This window comes from Hylobates moloch, unplaced genomic scaffold (genome assembly GCF_009828535.3).
Source record: "Hylobates moloch isolate HMO894 unplaced genomic scaffold, HMol_V3 SCAFFOLD_9, whole genome shotgun sequence".
Classification (NCBI taxonomy): Eukaryota; Metazoa; Chordata; class Mammalia; order Primates; family Hylobatidae; genus Hylobates; species Hylobates moloch.
Window position 1 is genome coordinate 34,549,380 of NW_026652284.1, and position 22,790 is coordinate 34,572,169.

At 39.5% G+C, this 22,790-nt stretch overlaps 2 protein-coding genes across 16 annotated transcripts in view; one reads left to right on the top strand and one right to left on the bottom strand.

The window, feature by feature from the left end:
* PDE7A (phosphodiesterase 7A) overlaps positions 1-2,038 on the top strand; it is a 126,091-nt gene extending 124,053 nt beyond the window's left edge. For all 3 annotated transcript variants that reach the window (XM_032759658.2, XM_058444258.1, XM_032759659.2), the window contains exon 13: positions 228-2,038. In XM_032759658.2, coding sequence (XP_032615549.1) covers positions 228-433 — 206 coding nt within the window. In that variant the 3' untranslated portion in view covers positions 434-2,038. The remainder of the gene's footprint in view (positions 1-227) is intronic.
* The window catches only part of MTFR1 (mitochondrial fission regulator 1), a 182,761-nt gene that overhangs the window by 100,665 nt on the left and 59,306 nt on the right, over positions 1-22,790 (bottom strand). For 7 of the 13 annotated variants that reach the window (XM_058444269.1, XM_058444267.1, XM_058444262.1 and 4 more), the window contains exons 5-7: positions 14,730-14,965; positions 12,429-12,666; positions 11,673-11,841 (exon numbers count right to left, since the gene is read on the bottom strand). In XM_058444269.1, the coding sequence (XP_058300252.1) occupies positions 11,673-11,841; positions 12,429-12,666; positions 14,730-14,965 (643 nt within the window). Of the gene's footprint in view, positions 1-2,183; positions 2,216-5,734; positions 5,798-9,129; positions 10,708-10,946; positions 11,242-11,672; positions 11,842-12,428; positions 12,667-14,729; positions 14,966-22,790 lie in introns of those variants that run through there. The other 6 variants (XM_058444263.1, XM_032759664.2, XM_032759663.2 and 3 more) reach the window with 5 other exon arrangements.

Consider the following 22,790-nt stretch of genomic DNA (forward strand, 5'->3'; position numbering starts at 1 on the left):
TTCACTTTTACTTAAATTTCCATTGAGTTACTTAAAGAAATCAGTTCTTCAAAGTGGATATGTACATTACAGACTGTCACCTACACACACACACAGGAATCTTGAAAAAAAAGATCTGGGTAATACTGGAGTAGGATGTAGGAAGGTTAACATTGTATAGATGATGTTTTAAAGATAGAGTTTCAGCATATATGTTAATAACTTTTTCTCCTTTTTATTTTCTCAAGGTTTTATGACTTACCTAGTGGAGCCTTTATTTACAGAATGGGCCAGGTTTTCCAATACAAGGCTATCCCAGACAATGCTTGGACATGTGGGGCTGAATAAAGCCAGCTGGAAGGGACTGCAGAGAGAACAGTCCAGCAGTGAGGACACTGATGCTGCATTCGGGTTGAACTCACAGTTATTACCTCAGGAAAATCGGTTATCATAACCCCCAGAACCAGTGGGACAAACTGCCTCCTGGAGGTTTTTAGAAATGTGAAATGGGGTCTTGAGGTGAGAGAACTTACTCTTGACTGCCAAGGTTTCCAAGTGAGTGATGCCAGCCAGCATTATTTATTTCCAAGATTTCCTCTGTTGGATCATTTGAACCTACTTGTTAATTGTAAGACCCGAACGTATAGCAATATGAATTTGGCTTTCATGTGAAACCTTGAATATTCAAAGCCCAGCAGGAGAGAATCCGAAAGGAGTAACAAAGGAAGTTTTGATATGTGCCACAACTTTCTCAAAGCATCTAATCTTCAAAACGTGAAACTTGAATTGTTCAGCAACAATCTCTTGGAATTTAACCAGTCTGATGCAACAATGCGTATCTTGTACCTTCCACTAAGTTCTCTCTGAGAAAATGGAAATGTGAAGTGCCCAGCCTCTGCTGCCTCTGGCAAGACAATGTTTACAAATCAACTCTGAAAATATTGGTTCTAAATTGCCTTGGAGCATGATTGTGAAGGAACCACTCAAACAAATTTAAAGATCAAACTTTAGACTGCAGCTCTTTCCCCCTGGTTTGCCTTTTTTCTTCTTTGGATGCCACCAAAGCCTCCCATTTGCTATAGTTTTATTTCATGCACTGGAAACTGAGCATTTATCATAGAGTACCGCCAAGCTTTCACTCCAGTGCTGTTTGGCAATGCAATTTTTTTTAACAATTAGTTTTTAATTTGGGGTGGGAGGGGAAGAACACCAATGTCCTAGCTGTATTATGATTCTGCAGTGAAGACATTGCATGTTGTTTTCACTACTGTACACTTGACCTGCACATGCGAGAAAAAGGTGGAATGTTTAAAACACCATAATCAGCTCAGGGTATTTGCCAATCTGAAATAAAAGTGGGATGGGGAAGTGTGTCCTTCAGATCAAGGGTACTAAAGTCCCTTTCGCTGCAGTGAGTGAGAGGTATGTTGTGTGTGAATGTATGGATGTGTGTTTGCGTGCATGTTTGTGCATGTGTGACTGTGCATGTTATGTTTCTCCATGTGGGCAAAGATTTGAAATGTAAGCTTTTATTTATTATTTTAGAATGTGACATAATGAGCAGCCACACTCGGGGGAGGGGAAGATTGGTAGGTAAGCTGTAACAGATTGCTCCAGTTGCCTTAAACTATGCACATAGCTAAGTGACCAAACTTCTTGTTTCGATTTGAAAAAAGTGCATTGTTTTCTTGTCCCTCCCTTTGATGAAACGTTACCCTTTGATGGGCCTTTTGATGTGAACAGATGTTTTCTAGGACAAACTATAAGGACTAATTTTAAACTTCAAACATTCCACTTTTGTAATTTGTTTTAAATTGTTTTATGTATAGTAAGCACAACTGTAATCTAGTTTTAAGAGAAACCGGTGCTTTCTTTTAGTTCATTTGTATTTCCCTTGTTACTGTAAAAGACTGTTTATTAATTGTTTACAGTTTGTTGCAACAGCCATTTTCTTGGGAGAAAGCTTGAGTGTAAAGCCATTTGTAAAAGGCTTTGCCATACTCATTTTAATATGTGCCTGTTGCTGTTAACTTTTGATGAATAAAAACCTATCTTTTCATATTTTTATCTTTGACATTTACCTTATAACTCAATCCTTTGGAAAACACAATGCTAAATTACAAGGAAATCAAAGTTAGCTTCTGGGCTCTTGCATTCATCCCTCAGATGTTTACTCAGTCTGAGCTTATCTACTAATGACTCACCTTGCAAGTGCCAGCTAGGGCTGTTCGGAGTCCTGACGAACACAGGGGAGAGGTCAGCTTTGAGCTAGGCCTTTTGTTCCCACAGTGGTGAACTGCATAAGACATCAGCAACTCTTGCAAGTACTAAAATACTAGTTGTATTTATTTCTATCAATCACTGGCCTTTTTAAAGTGATAAGAAAAGGCCACTCCATTCTACTTGATTGATATCAATGTAGAAAAGGTACCACTGTGCCATTCCTATGTCTTCCCAGGTCCAACTCATTAGAAAGGATATGGTGCAAACTTATAGATCAAACACATTAACATATTATTTGTACAGAAGAGTGTTGATGTCCAATAGAAACAGAATCCAAGCCACATAATTTTCGGTTTTCTAGTAGCCACTTTTAGGAAACATGGAATTAATTTTAGTAACATCTATTCCAATACATCCAAAATATTGCATCATTTTAAAATGTCAATATAAAAACAATGAGATGTTTTTACATTCTTTTGGGGGTACTAAGTCTTTGAAATCCAGTATATATTGTGTACTTACAGCACATCTCAATTTGGACTAGTCCTATCTCAGGCACCCAATATCCACATGTGGCTAGTGGCTACCATATTGGACAGTGTGGGTATAGAGGTCTGAGGGTAGTAGAGGAATACGATCAGCTGGTCACTCTTGTGAGATGGCCATACCTTGGCCAATATTTAATGTGTACAGAAAGTCTGATAACTCATAGACCCTTAAAAACTCAGGCCCAGTGTTTCAGTACATAGAGAATGGAACTATCATGGCAAACCCACATTAACCAAGCTCACAGTAACTATTTTTTTAAAACACTATCAATATTTTAATTTATAATGAGAAATGTAACTATCAATTATTCTCTCCCTTTAGGCAAATCTTCCTGGGAAGCCAAATTATGACCAGCTGGTGAGCATGGATTCTGAGCAAGGGAAGCAAGTTGCCTTGTGCACCCATGTCCCTTTGGGTGCACAGAAGACCCATGTCTTCTGTGATATTCATGTTTGTGGACCAGGGTACCCTCTTCCCCTGGAAGGTACTAGAGATTCTCTGCCAATAGTTGCTTCTCTACATCAGCTTCTGATTGGCACATGCATTAAATAACGTCATTACCTCAAGCCTTGTTTCAGTTGAGCTCACCTGGGCTCCATTCTTACTGTATACATGATTGCTCCTGCTCTGATCCACTGTTTGTCTTATAGTTTGAAACTGAAAAGATCATCCTATTTCCACATTCTCAGGGGAACCGTGGGTGTGGCTCCCATTTCCTGCTTACACATATAGTAAACCTACTGAAAAGTTGTTTTATTATGTATATGTGGGAATCACCTTCTATAGCCCTACTTTTTTTTTTTTTTTTTTTTGAGACAGGGTCTCGCTGCTAACTAGGCTGGAGTGCAGTGGCATGATCACTGCAGCCTCCACCTCCTGGGCTCAAGCAATCCTCCCACCTCAGCCTCCTGAGTGCCACCACACCGCCCAGCTAATTTTTTTTTTTTTTTGAGACAGAGTCTCGCTCTGTCGCCCAGGCTGGAGTGCAGTGCTGTGATCTTGGCTCACTGCAAGCTCCGCCTCCCAGGTTCACGCCATTCTCCTGCCTCAGTCTCCCGAGTCCCTGGGACTACAGGCACCCACCACCACGCCCTGCTAATTTTTTTGTACTTTTAGTAGAGTTAGGGTTTCACCACGTTAGCCAGGATGGTCTCAATCTCCTGACCTCGTGATCTGCCCACCTCGGCCTCCCGTAGTGCTGGGATTACAGATGTGAGCCACCATGCCCAGCCAGCTAATTTTTTAAAAACATTTTTGTGGCCGGGCATGGTGGCTCACACCTGTAATCCCAGCACTTTGGGAGGCTGAGGTCGGTGGATCACCTGAGGTCAGGAGTTCGAGACCAGTCTGGCCAACATGGTGAAACCCCGTCTCTACTAAAAATATAAAAACTAGCTGGGTGTGGTGGTGCATTCCTGTAATCCCAGCTACTCGGGAGGCTGAGGCAGGAGAATCGTTTGAACCCAGGTGGCAGAGGTTGCAAGGAGCAGAGATTGTGCTACTGCACTCCAGCCTAGGCGACAGAGAAAGACTCCATCTCAAAAAAAAAACTTTTTTGTAGAGACAGGGTCTCACTTTGTTGGCTTGGCTGGTCTTGAACTCTTGGGCTCAAGCACTCCTGCCACCGTGGCCTCCCAAAGTGCTGGGATTACAGGTGTGAGACACTGCATCAGGCCTATAGCTCTACTTCTTAAATAGGACCTATATTACTGGAATTTTTTTTTCTAGAAAAATTTTAGGAAACAAATATTTAAAAGATTACTTTTTTTTTAAAGTAAGTAAACAGAACAGAATGCAAAATGTATTTTACATGGGAGACTAAAAATTTTCACACACATGGCCACCCTTCAGGCCTCTTGGCTTAAACAGGGGCTGAGGGAGTCTCTCTGCTCTAGGAGTAAAAGGTCCTTGGAGAGAAAATTGTGACAAGTCCTAACTTTAAAAAAGAAAAACAAATTGGTTCCTGGTCAATATTTGTACTCACTTTAAATGTGATGGTTTGTAATGATACTCTGTATAAAAGTAAAAATCATATTTTATGTCCTTTGCAAACAAATATATTTGTACCTGAGGTACAGATTAGAAGGTGCTAGTAATTCCTTGAAGATTCTGAAAATGATCTTTTTTTCCAAAATGCTTTCTTGGTTTTTATTAAACTTTCTATTTCCTTAAAATTCTCACATCAGGTATTTCCAGTGTTTTCAAGCATGTATAAATATTTTAATGTATAAATGTTTAAAATCCCCTAGATCGGTAGTATCTCCTGATTGAGAAAATACACAGTGACCAATAGCTAATAGGAATTCAGTATTGCTTTCAAAGAAATGTGCATATTAATCACTGTAGCATCAGCATACGTTTGAAACACGGAGCAATATACGTCTGTGCAAGAATTAGCAGCTGTTCCTTGCTAATAATGACTTGTGTCATCTGGAAGGCCCCCAAGAGCCCATGGTCTACAGGTGGAATGACCACCACTTGGGAGTGAGCTGATGGAGAGCACCTAGCAGGTATCCTCCATCTTCCTGGTTCCTATGCTCAGCATAGGGCTGGTGTACATTGGGCCATTAATAAGTATTTGTTGAACAAATTAATTTTGAATTAATGTGTTCCCTTTTTAGCTATCAATTTGTTACTAAGAGATTATATTGAAACTCTTCCGTCTATACTGGAGTCATGTGGTAAGCAGTATCCAAGTTTCTGTTGTGTGCAGAAGATGGCACTAGATATAATAAAGGGGTATTAAAAATTACAAACCTTGGTTTCTGTTTTCAACATGTCTGGGTGACAGAATAATAAGTGCAGCATGTTATATAATATGGCGGGTTTGTGTATGGTCTAAGTAGTGTTGGGTTGTTTAGGAGAATGTAGGGTTTCGTTCAGGTAATGATAAAAATGACACCATATCTAGTAATTCTTGTATTTTTAAGATTGTTGGCTGGGTGTGGTGGCTCACATCCATAATCCCAGCTCTTTGAGGCGGACAGATCACCTGACGTCAGGAGTTTGAGACCAGCCTGGCCAACATGGCGAAACCCCATCTCTACTAAAAAAAATACAAAAATTAGCTGGGCACGGTGGTGTGCGCCTGTAATCCCAGCTACCGGAGAGGCAAAGGCAGGAGAATCACTTGAACCCAAGAGGCAGAGAGCTGAGATTGTGCCACTGCACTCCAGCCTGGGCGACAGAGTAAGACTATTTCAAAAAATAGTTAAGATCTATGACCGATAAAGTTACTTAGTCTTCAAATTTGATTCTAAAATAGTTTTAAATGTACAATATGCTACTTTAGGTAAAATACTTTCCTCAATTACATATTTTAGTCTTATACCTACACGTCCTAACTTGTCCTGAAACCCACCTTAAAGTCTGATAGGATGGTGGGGGAAAGAGAGAAACACTTTGTTTGTGTGTGTGTGTGTGTGTGTGTGTGTGTGTGTGTGTGTGTGTGTGTTTGAGATGGAGTCTCTGTTGCCCAGGCTAGAGTGGAGTGGTGTGATCTTGGCTCACTGCAACCTCCACCTTCCGGGTTCAAGCAGTTCTCCTGTCTCAGCCTCCCGAGTAGTTGGGATTACAGGTGTGCACCACCACGCCTGGCTAATTTTTGTATTTTTAGTACAGACAGGGTTTCACCATGTGGGCCAGGCTGGTCTTGAACTCCTGACCTCAGGTGATCCACCTGCCTCAGCCTCCCAAAGTGCTGGGATTACAGCGTGAGCCACCACACCCGGCCGCTCCTGTTTTTAATATTAGATTTCTTGTTGGCTATAATTTAAAATCGAAGCACAGTGATGTAATTGGTTTACTGAAGCTTTCCACTGGTCCCATCAATAAATCTTTGGCAAGACATTCCATCTTGTATTACAACACCTATCTTTAAGCTGTACATTTATTTACATGACATTTCTGAACACAGATTTGAAGTATTTCTTTATTGTTGAGCCATGTCCTGTAAAGAAGCAGGAGACTGTAATGATTTCCCAAGTTCCCTTAACTTAGTTGAAATTAGTAAAAGTTACAGATCTAAAGATGAACTTTTTGAAGGAAATATTAGAAAGGATAGTGCTTGCCTTAGTCCACTCAGGCTGTTAAAACAAAGAACCAGAAACTGGGTGACTTATAAACAACAGTTATTTCTCACAGTTCTTGAGGCTAGAAATCTGAGATCCAGGTGCTGGAATGGTCAGTTCTGGTGAGCACTGTCTTTACAGCTTGTCAGACCTAGGTTTGGGTCCTTAGGCAGGTTACCTAATCTTCTGAGTGGCTCCCTAACCTATAACATGTCTGTTCCTTAAAGTAAAATTAACTATTGACATATGGTAAGTGCTAAATCAAAGGTCACTATGGCTATTAGTTGATTTCTTGATAATTTCTACTTATATAAACGCATGGATACAATTGTACCTCATGATATCTTTATTTGAGCTCCTGGCACTGATTCACTCTAGAGGCTTCCTGCTCAAATTCATGAGGGAGAACCTGATTGGAACAGCTCATCAGGGCTGTGTCCTGGGTTACAGAGCAGTCTCTGCATTATCAGGCATGCCCCTTGCAGAAGGGAAGGCAGGGGTTGGGGGGATCTGGACAGCCCAGCCCCCCATGGTCAGTGCCTTATGCACTTCTCTCCCCTTGTACTCACGCTAGTATTTCAGAATGATTTCCAACCATGCTCTAGTTGTATCCTTTTTCACCCTTAAAATGATAACTAGTTTCCACAACATAGTACCTGGGGAATACACCTTCTTTCACCTTTCGATAAAAAGCGTATTTGGCTAATGAAGAGGGGTGACCATTAGGAAACATTAACAGAATGTTTTTATACCTCTGGTTAAAATCTTGTTTTGAAGAGTCTGGCCTTTCTCCCCAAATTAAGGCTTTTCCAGTTGGGTTATGAAGGACTGCCCTGGGATAACCATTTGGTATGAACAGGAGGCACTGTTTGAGCTGTCTTAACATGTACCCTCCTGAAAATGTCTAAAGGGCACTTGTGTTCTACTCTGCTCTTATCGAAGGAGCCCTCTGTGACCTTAACAAGGGGCTAGAGAATGTATCAGAGAAGTTCCAGCTTTAGGAACATTAAGGCTTCTAGACCATATGAACTGGACTAAGGATAATAATAGTCTTGGAGGGAAGTGTGCAAAACTTAACTTGGTGTGCAAAACATAACCTTAACTTGGTTATGCTATTTTTATTATCCCATCCTTAAAGGATTGCTACCAAGACCAAGGAAGAGCTAGATTGTTTATATGGTTTACATGGCAAGGCTAAGAATCCTAACAATAGGATCAATAGGGTAGCAGAGAAGAATGCAAAATCTCTAGGATGAGAAAGGGAAAGAGGACACAGAAATAGAACCCTACTGCAACTGAAACCAAGTGTCATTCTGTCTGGCAATCCCAGCGCTGACTTTGTTGGGCGAACTCCTGAAAGTTGTTTAAACTTCTGTCTGCCAGATTCTATCCCACAGAGAGAACTTCTGTTTCTGGGGAAGTTATCAGAACTATGGTTTTTCCAAAGTAAGTATTTGTTTCTGCTAGTTATTACCATGTGTATTCCTCTTCACCAGAGACACAGACACATAGGCATTCCTAATACAGAAAGAAGACACAAGTCTTATGCAGAAGGGCCTGGCACTGGGGAAACCACCAGAACTAAAGACTGCAAGTCCTACCCCTCCTACACCAAGCCTGCACAAGCAAGTGCATAGGACGATGCCTTTCACAGGTGCCAGGGACCACCAGAGAAATCATTCTATTGGAAACTACAGAGACCCTGTGTAAAATAATACAAAAGTAAGTAAAGATAACTTATTTAACGGGGGATCATGTAAAGCTCCAAGTCCAGTGTTATCTGACTCAGATCTTCTGTCTCACATTCATTCTCTCTCTCTCTCTCTCTCTCTCTCTCTCTCTCTCTATATATATATATATAGATGGAGAGTCCCTCAATCAGAACTCAGACAAAACATAGGAAAGTTAGTTACCTTTCTTTCTCATACCTAGCTGAGGTATGAGGTATAACTATTCTTAAGGTCTTTCTTTTACTTCAGGTGTTGTTGTGTTGGGTGAAAGAACTAGAAACTGAATGAGGTGGGTGTGGGAGAAGCTGGGAAGACAAATTTCACCAATCTCAGAAGTACATTATGGGTTTGAGAACCCTGAGACTACTCGGATACCTCATGACTGTCCTGTTTGTTTTAATGCTGAGATCCCTTTATATGAGAAAAAGTGAATGAGAGGTGATTTTAAGAGCTTATTTTAAGGAATATAATTCCACTTGAAAAATGCAGAAAGAAAATTATTCTAAAGAAGCTGCATGTGCAAAAGAATCTTACCTATTGTGAAAAAGGAAAAGAAAATGGAGGCACTATGACCCAAGGAAAATAAAACAGTTTGCTTTATTTTAAAACAGTAACTTCCTTATATGGGGGCACTGTCCAAAATTCAATACTGACACAAAAATATGTTTCTTAGGAGGTCAAAATATGTTTCAGGTGAATTTTCTGAATTTTGCTAAAGAGAATTTTAAACCATATAAAACAAACAGGTGAATGAGAGGTGAACATGAACATGTGTAACATAAGCCACAGTACAAATTTAAACAGAATAACCAAGCCACATCATTACCCCAAATCATTTTTGTTAATATTTAGGAGAATGCATATATTTTCAAGAACTTAAAAGTGAATCTCTACTCCCATCTCCTAATATTCCCAGGAAGTATAACTAACTTTCTTCTTTTACTAGATTTAAATATTCCAAATATTTACTCCTGGTAGGATACTCTGGCATTAACTATAGCTGAGTGTATCAGAAATAGAAAAATCATGAAGATTTATAAAGCATTTAAAAAATAATCATTTATAACAAGTCCTTAAAAGCCCCAGATGAAAAAGGCAGTTCTCTACTTCTAATAACACCTATGGTTTATGTTGTGTAATATAATTAAACAAAACAGCATTCTGACCAATGATAATTTACAGGAAATTCATTTGCCAAGTCAATGTTTCATTAAAGTTAATATTTTGGCTTATATTAAAAAAATTTAACTCTATTAACTTAGCAAGTCATCTTTATGATGCCATTTAATAAACTGAAAGGAAACAAGATGGTACATTCTGAGTTTTTACTTAATAAGAAATTTAATTCAATAATTTGATTCATCACTACTGGAAAACTACATCTTTCTTCCCTGTCTGTACTGGATGGCAATGACGTGAAAGCAGCTTTCCTGGCTCTCAACTTCCCTTCAATGGGAAGCATTATGGAATTTCAGCAGTGAACATCATCTGGTTCCTATTCAAACCCCAGCTCCAAGAAAATGTGAGAGAGAATCTAAGATACAAGTTCTGTTCAAGGCAAGAAGTTTCCAATCTCAAATATTTCATGCCAACAACTTATGTTATACCAGCTGTTCCATCACTGAATGCTAAATGATCATTGAAAACAAACGAAGATAACAATGCCCCCATTGCCATCATTCATTACTAATTTTACATAAACTGTTTATGTCCGAAAATATGCATATAAAACACTTATACAGATAAATTAGTGTTAAGAATTTAAAATGTGCAGTAACATCCACAAGTGTCCGTTTTGTGTTGCGAAATCTATACAATTGTTTTCAAAACTGGAAATCTGAACGCCCTGGCCACATATAAGAAACATGTCAGAACACACATGTTGTGGAGAACACCAAAGCTGACCATCTCACAAAAGCAAAACCAAACTTAGTGCTTTCATTATTGCTTAATCCTCTAATTAGCCTGAAAAGGAGACCACTGAATACTAAAGTCAGGTATTTACTAAACAGTGTTGATTTCTACTAGCAAACTTGGCCCTCACAAATCAACAGGGGAACCAGGAGTCTTTCGCAGCTCATTGTCTATTAGGAGTCTGATACATTTTCAATTAAAGCCTTCATTTTTCCTGTTGGCTTCAACATGTGTGGCCCAAACTAGAAACAAACAAAAAGTATAAATAAAGATATTGGTTCAAGTAACAGTAATGATACGCCCCCACCTCCCAATCATGGATTAGAGGGCTGGGTATGTTCTGCATGAAAAACCAAGCAACTACTGGGAATATTAAAACCTTCACAAATTGACAGGTTGTTATGAACACAGAACATTATCAACAGAATGAAAGGTAAAGAAGTAGCCAAACTGCTTCCTATAAATGAAAACTACAACCATCTTGGCAGTACCCTGCTTTTGTTAAATTTTACTTCTCTTAGTAAAGAGAGAAAGTACAAAGTTTCCTTTCCAATGTCTTAAGAAGTTTCAAAGGTGCTGGAATTTCTGAGATGCCTGCCTCTCTGGAATAGATAAGCACACACACGCCCCAGGACAGTAATGTTAATAGAGGGAATGTATCAATTATTATGTGAGAGCTTCCATGAGATGTACTCGGTCTCCACCTTTGACATGGTACACATCCTCCAAGGCCCACATCAAATCTCACCCTCTTCAGCAGACTTTCACAGGGTGCCCTGAGAGAAAATGATCTCACTTTACTTTGAATTTCTATATCACAAAATATACATTGTTACTATACTGAATCTCACTTCACTATGCTTAAATAAAAATATAACCCTGCATAGAAAATGTAACATTGGAGATTACTTAGTAGTGAGTTCAGGGGTTAACTTTGGCTTTCTTCTTTCTGCTCTTCTACAAGTTTCAAATTTCCAAATGAACAACTATTATTTTCATAGTTAGAAAAGTAAAAGTGTAAATGCTAAGCAAAGATGTCATCCTTTTCCCAACCAGCCGTGATCTACTTGTAAGGCAGGGACCAAATCCTGTATCACCTCCCTTTGGAACTTACAGATGACACAGGTGAATCACTTGCAAAATGCAAGTGCTTGGCAATGGGATGGATTTCTACGTAACAGGAAAGAAATCTGGGCAAATAACTCACCAACACACTCTCTGAGGTGGCCTCTGATTCAGACTTTGGAACTCCTTTTTCAACTTCATCTTGGCTATCACTTCGATACCGATAAGCAAATTTCTTTTTCAGAGCCTCTGCTATGAGGGCAGCAGGGTCAGTAGCATCCACTGGCTTGGGCTTCACATCTTGCTCTGACCTTAGAGAAGTGAACACAAACCAAGGGGACAGGTCAGTACACTGGCCACCCTCAGGGAAGTACTTTGTCAACCTTTTGCCTGACAGCACCTCTCCAGCATCATAGCTACCCATAGAGACCTGATAAATAGTGCTAGCATTGAGATGGAAGCCTAGAGCTAATGCTCAACAAAAGCACACAGGAGTCCAATAAAGGGCCATGTAATGTGTCTGCAGAACATGGACTCTACTCTCCTTCAGGGCAAATAAGAGTTCCCTCTTCCATGCATGTCTAGTGACTATGCTAGTGGTACACAGCATGCCTTTATTGAATTAGTGAATGCCCACTGAGCAACCGCAGTGAAGACTTTACATGAAAAGGCTGATATTTAAATGGGAAAACTAAAAACATCACCTGGGAAATGTTAGCTTATTTTGCTAATCTCTTAGCTACTGTGTTTAGAAGCCACTGGGGCTAATCTTTTTTTTTAAACTAAAAACTTAAATATTCATGGCAGTCATGTTATAAACAAAATTCCTCAAGAAGCCTGGTACTTTGGTTTTACAAGACAAACAAATGGGGAAGAAAGAAGGTGAATGTATCCTCACCTCTTCACTGACCGAAGTTTTACACTGTTCATATCTTTAAGGATCTCTAGCATATTTGGCATGTCAGGTTTCTTTAGACTGTTCTTAACCAAAGTCTTTCCAGCATTGGCTCTTTTCTCTCTTCGTTCTTTAATCAGATCAACAGCAGATATACTTTTGTGGAGCCCCAGTGGAGGGGCAGGTGGGGGAGGCGGAGGGGGTGGTGGTATGGTACCAAATGTGGTAGAATCTAAGTCATCTACAAACAAAGGAAAACAAACTTAATCCTGCTGGTATTAAGCAAAGAAAATATCAGTTTTTAAAAGCAAAATGATGTTAAAGATTTTTGTACCCCTAAAAACAATATCCTTAAAGTCTCAGTTATGTAAGAAGAAAGACGGTTTCAGTTACTTCTTGAGAAATGCCTGAATCTCAGCCACTGTATCATTCAATCCAAAACTATCCAGATGGAAAATTTCCATTTAATTTAACAGAGGTGTTTTTGTGATATCAAACATTCAAGTTTGACTGTAGCACAGTTTGGAATCACTTTTAACAGAAATATAAAACAAAGTACTGCAAAAACAAGTCTATCTTCATTACATACAGTTTGACAATTTAGTACTATTTTAATGATTTGAGAAAACTCTGACAAATTTGTGACTCATTTTAAGCATATTTTCATATCAGACTTACTAAGCATTAAAAGCCTGCACTGGGCTGGGCTCAGTGGCTCACACCTGTAATCCCAGCACTTTAGGAGGCCAAGGCAGGCAGATCGTTTGAGCTCAGGAGTTCAAGACCAGCCTGAGCAACACAGTGAAACCCTGTCTCTAAAACAAGAAGTAACTAAGAGTTACGGAAATGAAGTAAGGACCTAAACATCCTCTTTCTGCATAACTGGAGGTTAGAAAGTTGTTTATTGGGTGAACTAGTTTGATTGGGGAGGTGTTGATGTAAAAGATTTTTACTCAAAAGTTTCAGCTTATAAATAGAACTTCAAAATTATCTATTTATGGTAGCACTTTCCCAGTCGGCCAGAAGAGGGAGGTAAAGCAAAAGGAAAAATCAATTTAAGACAAGAAAAAGGTAGGACTGGAGGATTTTAGCAAGTTACACGCATAAGCACAGTCCAGCATCAGTGCCCAGAGTGCCTCCACCCCCACCCACCTCTGCCGTGCCCAGGTCAAATGAGGTTTCCATGCTGGATTACGTTAAACTCCAGAAGTACAAGCCAAGTGGCTCAGAGGCAGGGTAATTAATTGTCCTTACCCAACAGAGCTGGTTAATACTGAGTCTTGCCAGGCCTTAGAAACAACAATAGGAAAATAACCACTACTTGCCAATAGGTTAGTGGGCTAGGATTTCAAGGCTACAGTTTCCTCCCCAATGTGAGAATGTCACACTAATAAACCCAATGGTGTTAGACCAGAAGACTTGAATTCAGGTTCTACTCTGTGCAAAAGGAAGAAGAATAACTATTAAATAGCTGCTGTGTGTTAAAGGCATTTTATATACTTTCCACACTTATTCTCACAATAACTCAGTAACATAGGTACTATTATCCCCATTTTAGAGCAGTAAAGGTAGGTGAGATGTCAAGTGCTTGCATCAAGACATGCAGGTGGTAAACACCACTCAGTCCAACACGTACCACACAGAAACCCAGGCTCCCTTCACTAAGTAGATAGCAACCCATGGCATTACCTCATGTCTGATATGGTTGGTGCCATTATCCTAGACAACTAAGTTTCCCATTAGAAAGGAAAGCATCCACTATATAGCAATTCAACTGTATGAATTTCAGTGTTTTCCAAAGGATACTTCCTAGTCATCTTCTCTGACAGCACCAAGATTGTTCAAAATGAACACCATCTAAACCTGACCTGGTTGTTTTGGACTATGCAAAAAGGATGGACACGTGGTTTTTTTGTTTGTTGTTTTGTTTTGAGACGAAGTCTTGCTCTGTCGCCAGGCTGGAGTGCAGTGGCGTGATCTTGGCTCACTTGGTTCTCCACCTCCTGGGTTCAAGAGATTCTCCTGCCTCAGGCTCCCAAGTAGCTGGGACTATAGGCACGTGCCACCACGCCCAGCTAATTTTTCACCATGTTGGCCAGGATGGTCTCGATCTCCTGACCTCGTGATCCGCCTCCCTCAGCCTCCCAAAGTGCTGGGATTACAGGCATGAGCCACCGCACCCGGCTGACACCTGGTTTTCTAAGAACCCCAATAGCTGTTACTTACTAATTAATTTAAAAGTAAGTAGCATTCTCCTAATTTCTAGTTTGCAAGTTAAAACTAACAAATGTAGGACTTACAGACCTGCAATGAGATTTTGCTGCTCCTGCTGGGTCACAATTTTGGCAATCTGAGCTCTGAGAGCAGCAAGTTCATTTTCAAGAGCACAAATCTTCTGCAGTGCTTCCTCATTTGCCAGTGCTGGGGTCTTCAGCTGAGGCTCTTCTTGAGACAAGTCTGGTAGGGAAATCTGTCTGCTTGGGGCCTTCTCAAAGAAAAGAAGGTCATCCTGAAGAGGTGGCCTTGATCTGACCTCTGTCCTGCAAGGAAGACAGAAGATGGGCTGTCACAGGCTTTGTAAGAGAACGTGAAACACCATCCTCACCTGACAGTGTATCCGCATTAACACCCAAGAACCTCTTTTCAGACTGATCTTACATAAGTCCCTTCACGTAAGGACAAAAACAGCAAAGCATTTGTCAACCTTATGTAGCTACATACCACAGCTGGGGTTCTTGCTGCCATCATTTTTCTTAGTCAATCTCTACATACTACGCACAAACCAACTCCATCAAGAGGCATCACAGATTTTAGCAAAGTTTTTGCTAATTGACGTTTTCTTTTGATTTGAACTAAGAAGCTTTTTATGCCCTTCAAAGTGGTAAGCTAATTACTAGTTATGTCTGACAACAAAATCAAATCAGTAATCCATCAGCCTTTCCCCAGGGTCCTGGCATCTACATATTAATGTCAGTGTTTTCCATGTATGATAGAATACATCAAATTGCAAGACACATGATAACACTGTGGACAAAATACAGCATCAAAAGCTAAAAGGAGAAAAAGGAATCATTATCGCTGAACCTATGCAGCAGCTATATTAGATGGTCTTATTTGGGTTAAAAAAAATTTTATGTGTAGCACCTGAGGTAGCTCCAAATGAAGTTGAGGGTTGAGAAAAAATTTGTATTTCTTTTCAATTGTCAATTTATATACTTACCCATTTCCTCTTATCTTCTACAATGAAGTTTTCCCAGCCTGCATCCCCCTGTAAGCCCTTTTCTATCTTAAATTCTTTCCCTCCAGAAAAAAATCGTAGTCTCACTTTTCCCTTATACCTGCACCCTTCAAAAATCTGTGTCCTCAAAAAACTCCTGCATACTGTCTCGACATTCTAGTCATTTAGAACCCTATAATACCAAAAGAACTCTCCACACAAGGACAGGAAGTAATTACATTTATAGTTCCCAAATCTAGACGAAACTATCTTGACAGCAGTAAACCCAAGGCCCTAGTGCTGCATCATTTGGGAAAAGGCTCTTTTGTTTGAAAGTTGCTGAAAGAGATGGGGAACTGACATTAAATGTAACCTCTGTTGTCAGACATGAGGCTGGAGTCTTTCTGTCATCACATTTAATCTGAACGCCATGGGGCAGACGCTATTATTTTATTGCTGAGGATACAGACTCAATATCACGTAGCTAGTGTGTGGAAGACTCAATACTGAAACTGAGATTTACGAAGCTTTTTCATGCTATTAGTTACAAATTTTCTATGAAAAATATATTAGTGTGACTTAACACTAATTCAAAAACTTAATATTTTTTGAAATATCCATAACCTGGATATGGATACACTGTAAGGAAGAAATCTGCCCATTTCCAGTCAAAGACTTTAACCACATTAGTTTATCACTACTTTACAACACTGGGAATGGTTGAATGATTTCACCAGGATTGCCCTCTTCGACATACTCAAGACTGCATGGGAAAAGAATGAAGGAATGCCTTGACTTCCGGGTTTTAAGGCTAAGAAAAGAACCCACAACTGACTCCCTTCTCCTCACTTTCAATCAACATTAACACATCGTGCTCAAATGGTTTCACAGTCACAGATTCCTTTGAAAATCTCATTTTCCCAGGAAATTGATCAGGCACACTTCTCATAAAATTCGGCTCATACAGTTTCAGAAGTCATGGCCCTAAGGTGAAGAATCTCTGACTGGCCCTGCTACAAGCCTACACTAAAAGGCAAGCGAAAGCCAAAATCTAAGTAAGCCTCACCCAGGGCATGGACCACGTGCTAAGTAAGCCTTGCTCCGGTGCACAGCATGCACTGGGACACAGATTGCCAGCTGCTTCCTCCAACAAGCATGTTTCCTTTCTCTTTTGTAAAAATTACCACCAAAAAAAGGAGTAGAAAGAAAGAAATCCTTATTTTAGGGCAGCAATGTGCCCAGCTTAAGGATGACATTTCCCAGTTTCCCTTGCAGTTTTGTGTGGCCATGGGACTTCGTGTGGCTAACAAGATTGTAGGTGGAATGTTGATGAGGCATCTAGGAGGCCACTTGAAGGGAGGTGACTCAATGGCAAAGTCACTTCCATTTTAGCCCCAGTTCCCCTTCCTCATGCTGAGAGTCTTGAGTGCAAGGTGATGTTTTAGAGTCACACGGAGCCAGAAGCTAACAAGGATATGGAAGCCAATGCTACAGATGGCAGAGCCTGGCTGGTCCCTGATGATGCTGTAGGGCCACTATCAGCTCTAGCCCACCTAACCTTAGATGTTGCTGATTTGAGAGAAATAAACTATCTTGAGAGAAAAATATAAACTCCCATTGTGTTTAAGGCACCATTCTTTTGGGCTTCTCTTTCAGCTTCAAACACAATCATAACTGTTAGGACATTTCAACATTAAATTCTACTTTAGTTTTCCTTTAAATGGATATTGATGTTTTATTTTTGCTTGACAGCTGTGAAAATTCTTCTTCATTCTACCTTGTGTTTTGAAAAGGGGAATCCTGGCATGCTTAGGTTTTGGTATTATGCACTGAATTCGGGTATTTTTCTTCATACCTAATTTTTTATGCCATATTAATTAAATTACCATACATAAAGGAAGCTTGCAAACTGCTTTTTGCCTGACACACTTTTATTAAACAAAAAGATCTGGAGTATAAATGTCCTTGCTTAGGCTTGGCACGGTGGCTCACGCCTGTAATCCTACCATTTTGGGAGGCTGAGGCAGGAGGATCACTTGAGCCCAGGAGTTTGAGACCAGCCTGGGCGACATGGCGAAACCCCTTTTCTACAAAGAAATACAAAAATTAGCTGGGCATGGAGCCTGTAGTCCCAGCTACTAGGGAGACTGGGATGGGAGGGATTGATTGAGCCCGGGAGGTTAAGGCTGCAATGAACCGTGATTGCACCACTGCACTCCAGCTTGGGCAAGACAGCAAGACCCTGCCTCAGAACAGTACAATACAAAATGTCCTCGCTCTTACCTAGCAACTATAATATCAACTTTTTAAATTTAGAATATTTGTGGGATAGGGAAATGTTTGGCTCACAAGGCTTCAATTACTGTTTCCTTTTGTAGCCCCAACAATGAGAAAAAACAGTTAATTTTTTTTTTTTTTTTTTTTAAGTACAGGAAGATTAGGCTGGGCACAGTGGCTTACAACTGTAATTCCAGCACTTTGGGAGGCTGAGGTGGAAGGATTGCTTGAGTCCAGGAGTTCAAGATCAGCCTGGATAACAAGGCAAGACCCCATCTCTGCAAAAAAATTTAAAAACTAGCCAGGTGTGGTGGCATGTACCTGGGGTCTCAGCTACTCAGGAGGCTGCGGCAAGAGAACTGATTGAGCCCAGGAGGTTGAGGCTGCAGTGAGCTGTATTTATGCTACTGCACTCCAGCCTGGGCGACAGGGTGAGACCTCATATCGGGGGGGAAGAAAAAGCAGTACAGGAAGATTAAGCAAAGGAAGAAACTCCCATGAAGAACAGTACCAATGCTCTGATAAAATATATCAATCAATATACTGAAAGATATGTTACAGAAGTTATAGATTAGATGTATGTGCTCTAATCAACCTACAATAAGGAAAATACTTTTTAATAAGTCATTAAAACTTTGGCTCTTTGTTGATACAACTGGCTAAATTCTGATTTCTACCTCTCCTTCAAAGAGTAGTGCAAATAATTTTGCTAAATAGTTCTATACAACAAATACATTAAGTTACAAGTAAATAAAAATTAGTCAGTTTATTGAATGAACCATTAAGGGGGTAGGGAACATTTATATTTACATTAAATTACATTTAACATAATATATTCTTAATATGCTTCTTCATATATATTCTTGGTAATGTTTTGGGTTTAATAAAACTGAACAATAGTGATTTTTTTTAAAACTACTTCTTGAAAGAACTAAAGGAAATGCAGGTAGGTAGGATAGCAGGAGTGATAAAATTCTAGTCTTAAAACCAGATCTATGCAAAATGTAGCATTCTCAAATAAATGTAGAAATAAAGTAGCATACTTATTCAAAACTGTAGTGCAGAAAGAAGGAACAGGAGTAGTAACTGTGAGTTTAGAGGAAGAGACCAATCAGATGCAGTGTTCTTAGGACAGAGGACATGCTCCACAGCCATGTGTGTCAGGGATGAGGGGTACCTGGAAGTGACAACGAATGGAAGTGGAACTGAGAAGAGAGAAGAACAGAACCTGTGGAGAAGTATGTATCTCTAGACCCCTGCCGTCTTCGCATTTCCGCAAAGCAAAAGTTTGCTTTGTTTGTCAAACCTACCTGAAAGAATGAATATATTCATATCTATGAATGGAAATAAGGATGATTGTTTTCATATTATGTAGAGGATTCATGGAGCCTATATACAGAAAATAAATGTTGGATACCAGAACCTTTGTTGCTGATAAATGAAAAATGACATTATAGTACTGTTTATTTAAAAACTAGTGGTCACATCAGTAAAGATTATATCCTCCCTCCCCTAAAATTCTCCTAGACATTACAGGATCTAAAAGTATTAAATGCTTACAAGTTTGCTTTAAAATGTTATCATTCAAGTAAGCCAGTCTTCAAATTCTATGAACATTTACCCTTCAATAATCTTGTTCCAGAATTGGAACAAGATAATATGACACACTAGATTAAGATAGCAATTGCAAGGCATATTTGAACAGCTTACTTTCTTTAAAATATCTTCAAGGCAAAATAAACTGTAAGAGAAAATTAATAAATATTAAGCAGAAACTACAGTGTTTAAAAAAAAAAAAAAGGATTAACTTTCTATATCTCCCCATAGCTTGCATGATGAATTTTTATCTTTTTGCTTTTTTTACTGAAAATAAAGGACAAATTACTCTTTAATCTTGAACACTGTTGTGCCAGGGTAAGAGCAAAAAAGTTTAGGACCTTTGACAAAACAATTAACAGTGAAGAACTGTACTTTATACTACTTTTCTATCTTTAATTATATAATTCAGCATTTCCTTATGTGAAATACTTTAATATTTATGGGCTCAAACATAGTAATTATAGGACCTATGAAGGTTTAAGAGCCCAGATAGGGTCTCCCTATGTTGCCCAGGCTGGTATAACTCCGCGGCTCAAAGGATCCTCTAGCCTCCCAAAGTACTTGAATTACAAGCATAAGCTACCGAGCCCTGAGTTATTTTTTAAGACAGTCAACAAACCATTCATTCTTAAAACCAATCTGTTTTGCCACCCTTAAGAACAGAGGGCTATTAAGAACTAGATTACAAAGACAGAATAAATCCAAAATAAGAGATAGACTCTTGCAAGAATTTTTGTAATTCAGAGAAATTTTAAGAAATAAAAGCAAATACAAAAACAAAAATAACAAAGAGGCCAGGTGGGGTGACTCACGCCTGTAATACCAGCACTTTGGGAGCCCGAGGTGGGTGGATCACCTGAGGTCAGGACTTAAAGACCAGCCTGGGCCAACAGGGTGCAACCCTGTCTCTACTAAAAATACAAGAATTAGCCGAGTATGGTGGCAGGCACCTGTAATCCCAGCTACTTGTGAGGCCGAGGTACAAGAATCACTTGAACCTGGGAGGCGGCAGTTGCAGTGAGCCGAGATCACGCCACTGCACTCCAGCTTGGATGACAATGCAAGACTCCGTCTCAAAAAAAAAATAAACAAATAAATAACAGAGACATCAAGCATGGATGTACCAAAAACAGAAGATAAACAGCCAAAGGGTGATGTTTCTCTTTTTTTGAGACAGGATCTTGCTCTGTTACCCACACTGCCAACTTCTAGGTTCAAGTGATCCTCCTGCCTCAGCTTCCTGAGTAGCTAGGACTACAGGTGCGTGCCACCCATGCCTGGCTAATTTTTTTCTTTTCTTTTCTTTTTTTTAAGAGACGGTCTCACAATGTTGCCAAGGCTGGTCATGAACCCCTGGCCTCAAGCCTCCCAAAGTGTTGGGATTATATTATGCAGGCCTGATATTTCTTCCTTTCCTTTCCTTTTTTTTTTTCATTACCTTAAACTTTTAACAGTTAACTGATGTTTCTTAAAACCATTTTCCGGATACCAATTTCTGCTAGTGAGATTTCTACTGCTTTCGTTCATTTGTTTTGGTTATATTTTGTTTATATTGGGTCCAAAATTCCCTAAGGCACACAGGTTCTTACTCAGAATAACACTACACTGAATTATCTAGCTCTGTTTTTTCCTTGTTACTGTCAAGGGAAGCCACTTTTGTAGCACAATTTACATAAATGCAAAGGCCTTTTTAGCTCCATCACCCATATTGAAGAACCCTAAGTTAAATATAATACACCTCTGGGGTCCTGTCCCCTCATCTCATAGTGAAGGGAAACTCAAAATCTGACACAGTTTTAAATTAGATGTGACCTATTCCCAAAATGATTTCTACTGACCCTCCCTCATCTTTTTAGTTTACAGAACAACCTAGAAATGTAAAAAAACACACTCTATTGTCCTAGAATCCAGGGAGAAAAAACTGGCAATTTAGTTTCCTGAAATATAAAGTTGGGTAGAAAATTAATAATCTGAGGCAGGCGGATCACTTGAGGTCAGGAGTTCAAGACCAGCCTGGGCAACATGGTGAAACCCCATCTCTACTAAAAGTACAAAGATTAGCTGGGTGTGTTGGCGGACGCCTGTAATACCAGCTACTTGGGAGGCTGAGGCAAGAGAATCGCTTGAACCCGGGAAGCGGAGGTTGCAGTGAGCCAAGATCATGCCACTGCATTCCAGCCTAGGCAACACAGCAAGACTCTGTCTCAAAAAAAAAAAGAAAAGAAAAAAGAAAAAAAGAAACAAAGAAAAGAAAACTAACCATCTTTTCAAAGTGGGCAAGTGGCTGGATAAAGACAACCAGAATGGGAAATCATTTTGACAGAGGAAGCAATCCATGAGAAATCTACAGTGGGAACAGGCAGGAGTGTTGTAGGCTACAGACCCAGAAAACTAGTGGGATTCCCTCATTAGCTGTTTTAGGCTCTGTTCAACACAACCCTTCTGCTGTTTTATATTTCAGAAGTTGGATCTTCCTAAAAGTGGTATTTAACAAAAATAATCTTTCTTCCTTGAATATACTATTTTAATAACATATGTTTATCAGTTCATGTCTACTGTCAAGTAATGAAGAATAAAATAGAAACCAGTGACATCTGCAGATTGATGTGCTGTGAGTAGGAAACCTTGCTTGCTCTGATCCACCGAGTCTCCTGGCCTACTCTTGCACCTCTGGCACTGTGGAGCCAGCCTGCTTGCTTGTTAAGTATTTCCTGTAGACTCTTGCCACTCTGTCACCCTCTAAGAGGATGGGGATCTTCCCTGAGACTCCTTAAAAAACAGCACATTCCATCTTATACTTAATGCTGACACTTGAAAAATTAAGCTGGATATCATCACCTCAGTCTCACTTTATTCACTATCCTTATATTACAGACTTTTATAAATATGTTTATCTTCCTCATTAGATTGCAAGCATCCTAGGATAAGGAAAACAGCTATCCGAAACATTTTTAAGCCCTATGAACCTATAAATTTTTATTTAGTAAATGAGCTTGATATTGTATGTGACACTCTACAGAAGAACTGGATACAATTAGAAATTAATATATTAATATAGAATGAACAAATTAAACTTGAAATATTTCAAAACTCCTTAGCTGCTCTTCTACTTCGGAAGCAATCAAACGCTTGACGACAATGTCTATGATGTCAACTAAAGGCCTCAGAGATTATAGTCTTTAATTTCATCATACAGTACAAATGTTATACTGTATATTTATCCAAAGACTTATAAACCAAAAAGTATCTGAGACAGGTCTCAAACAATTTAG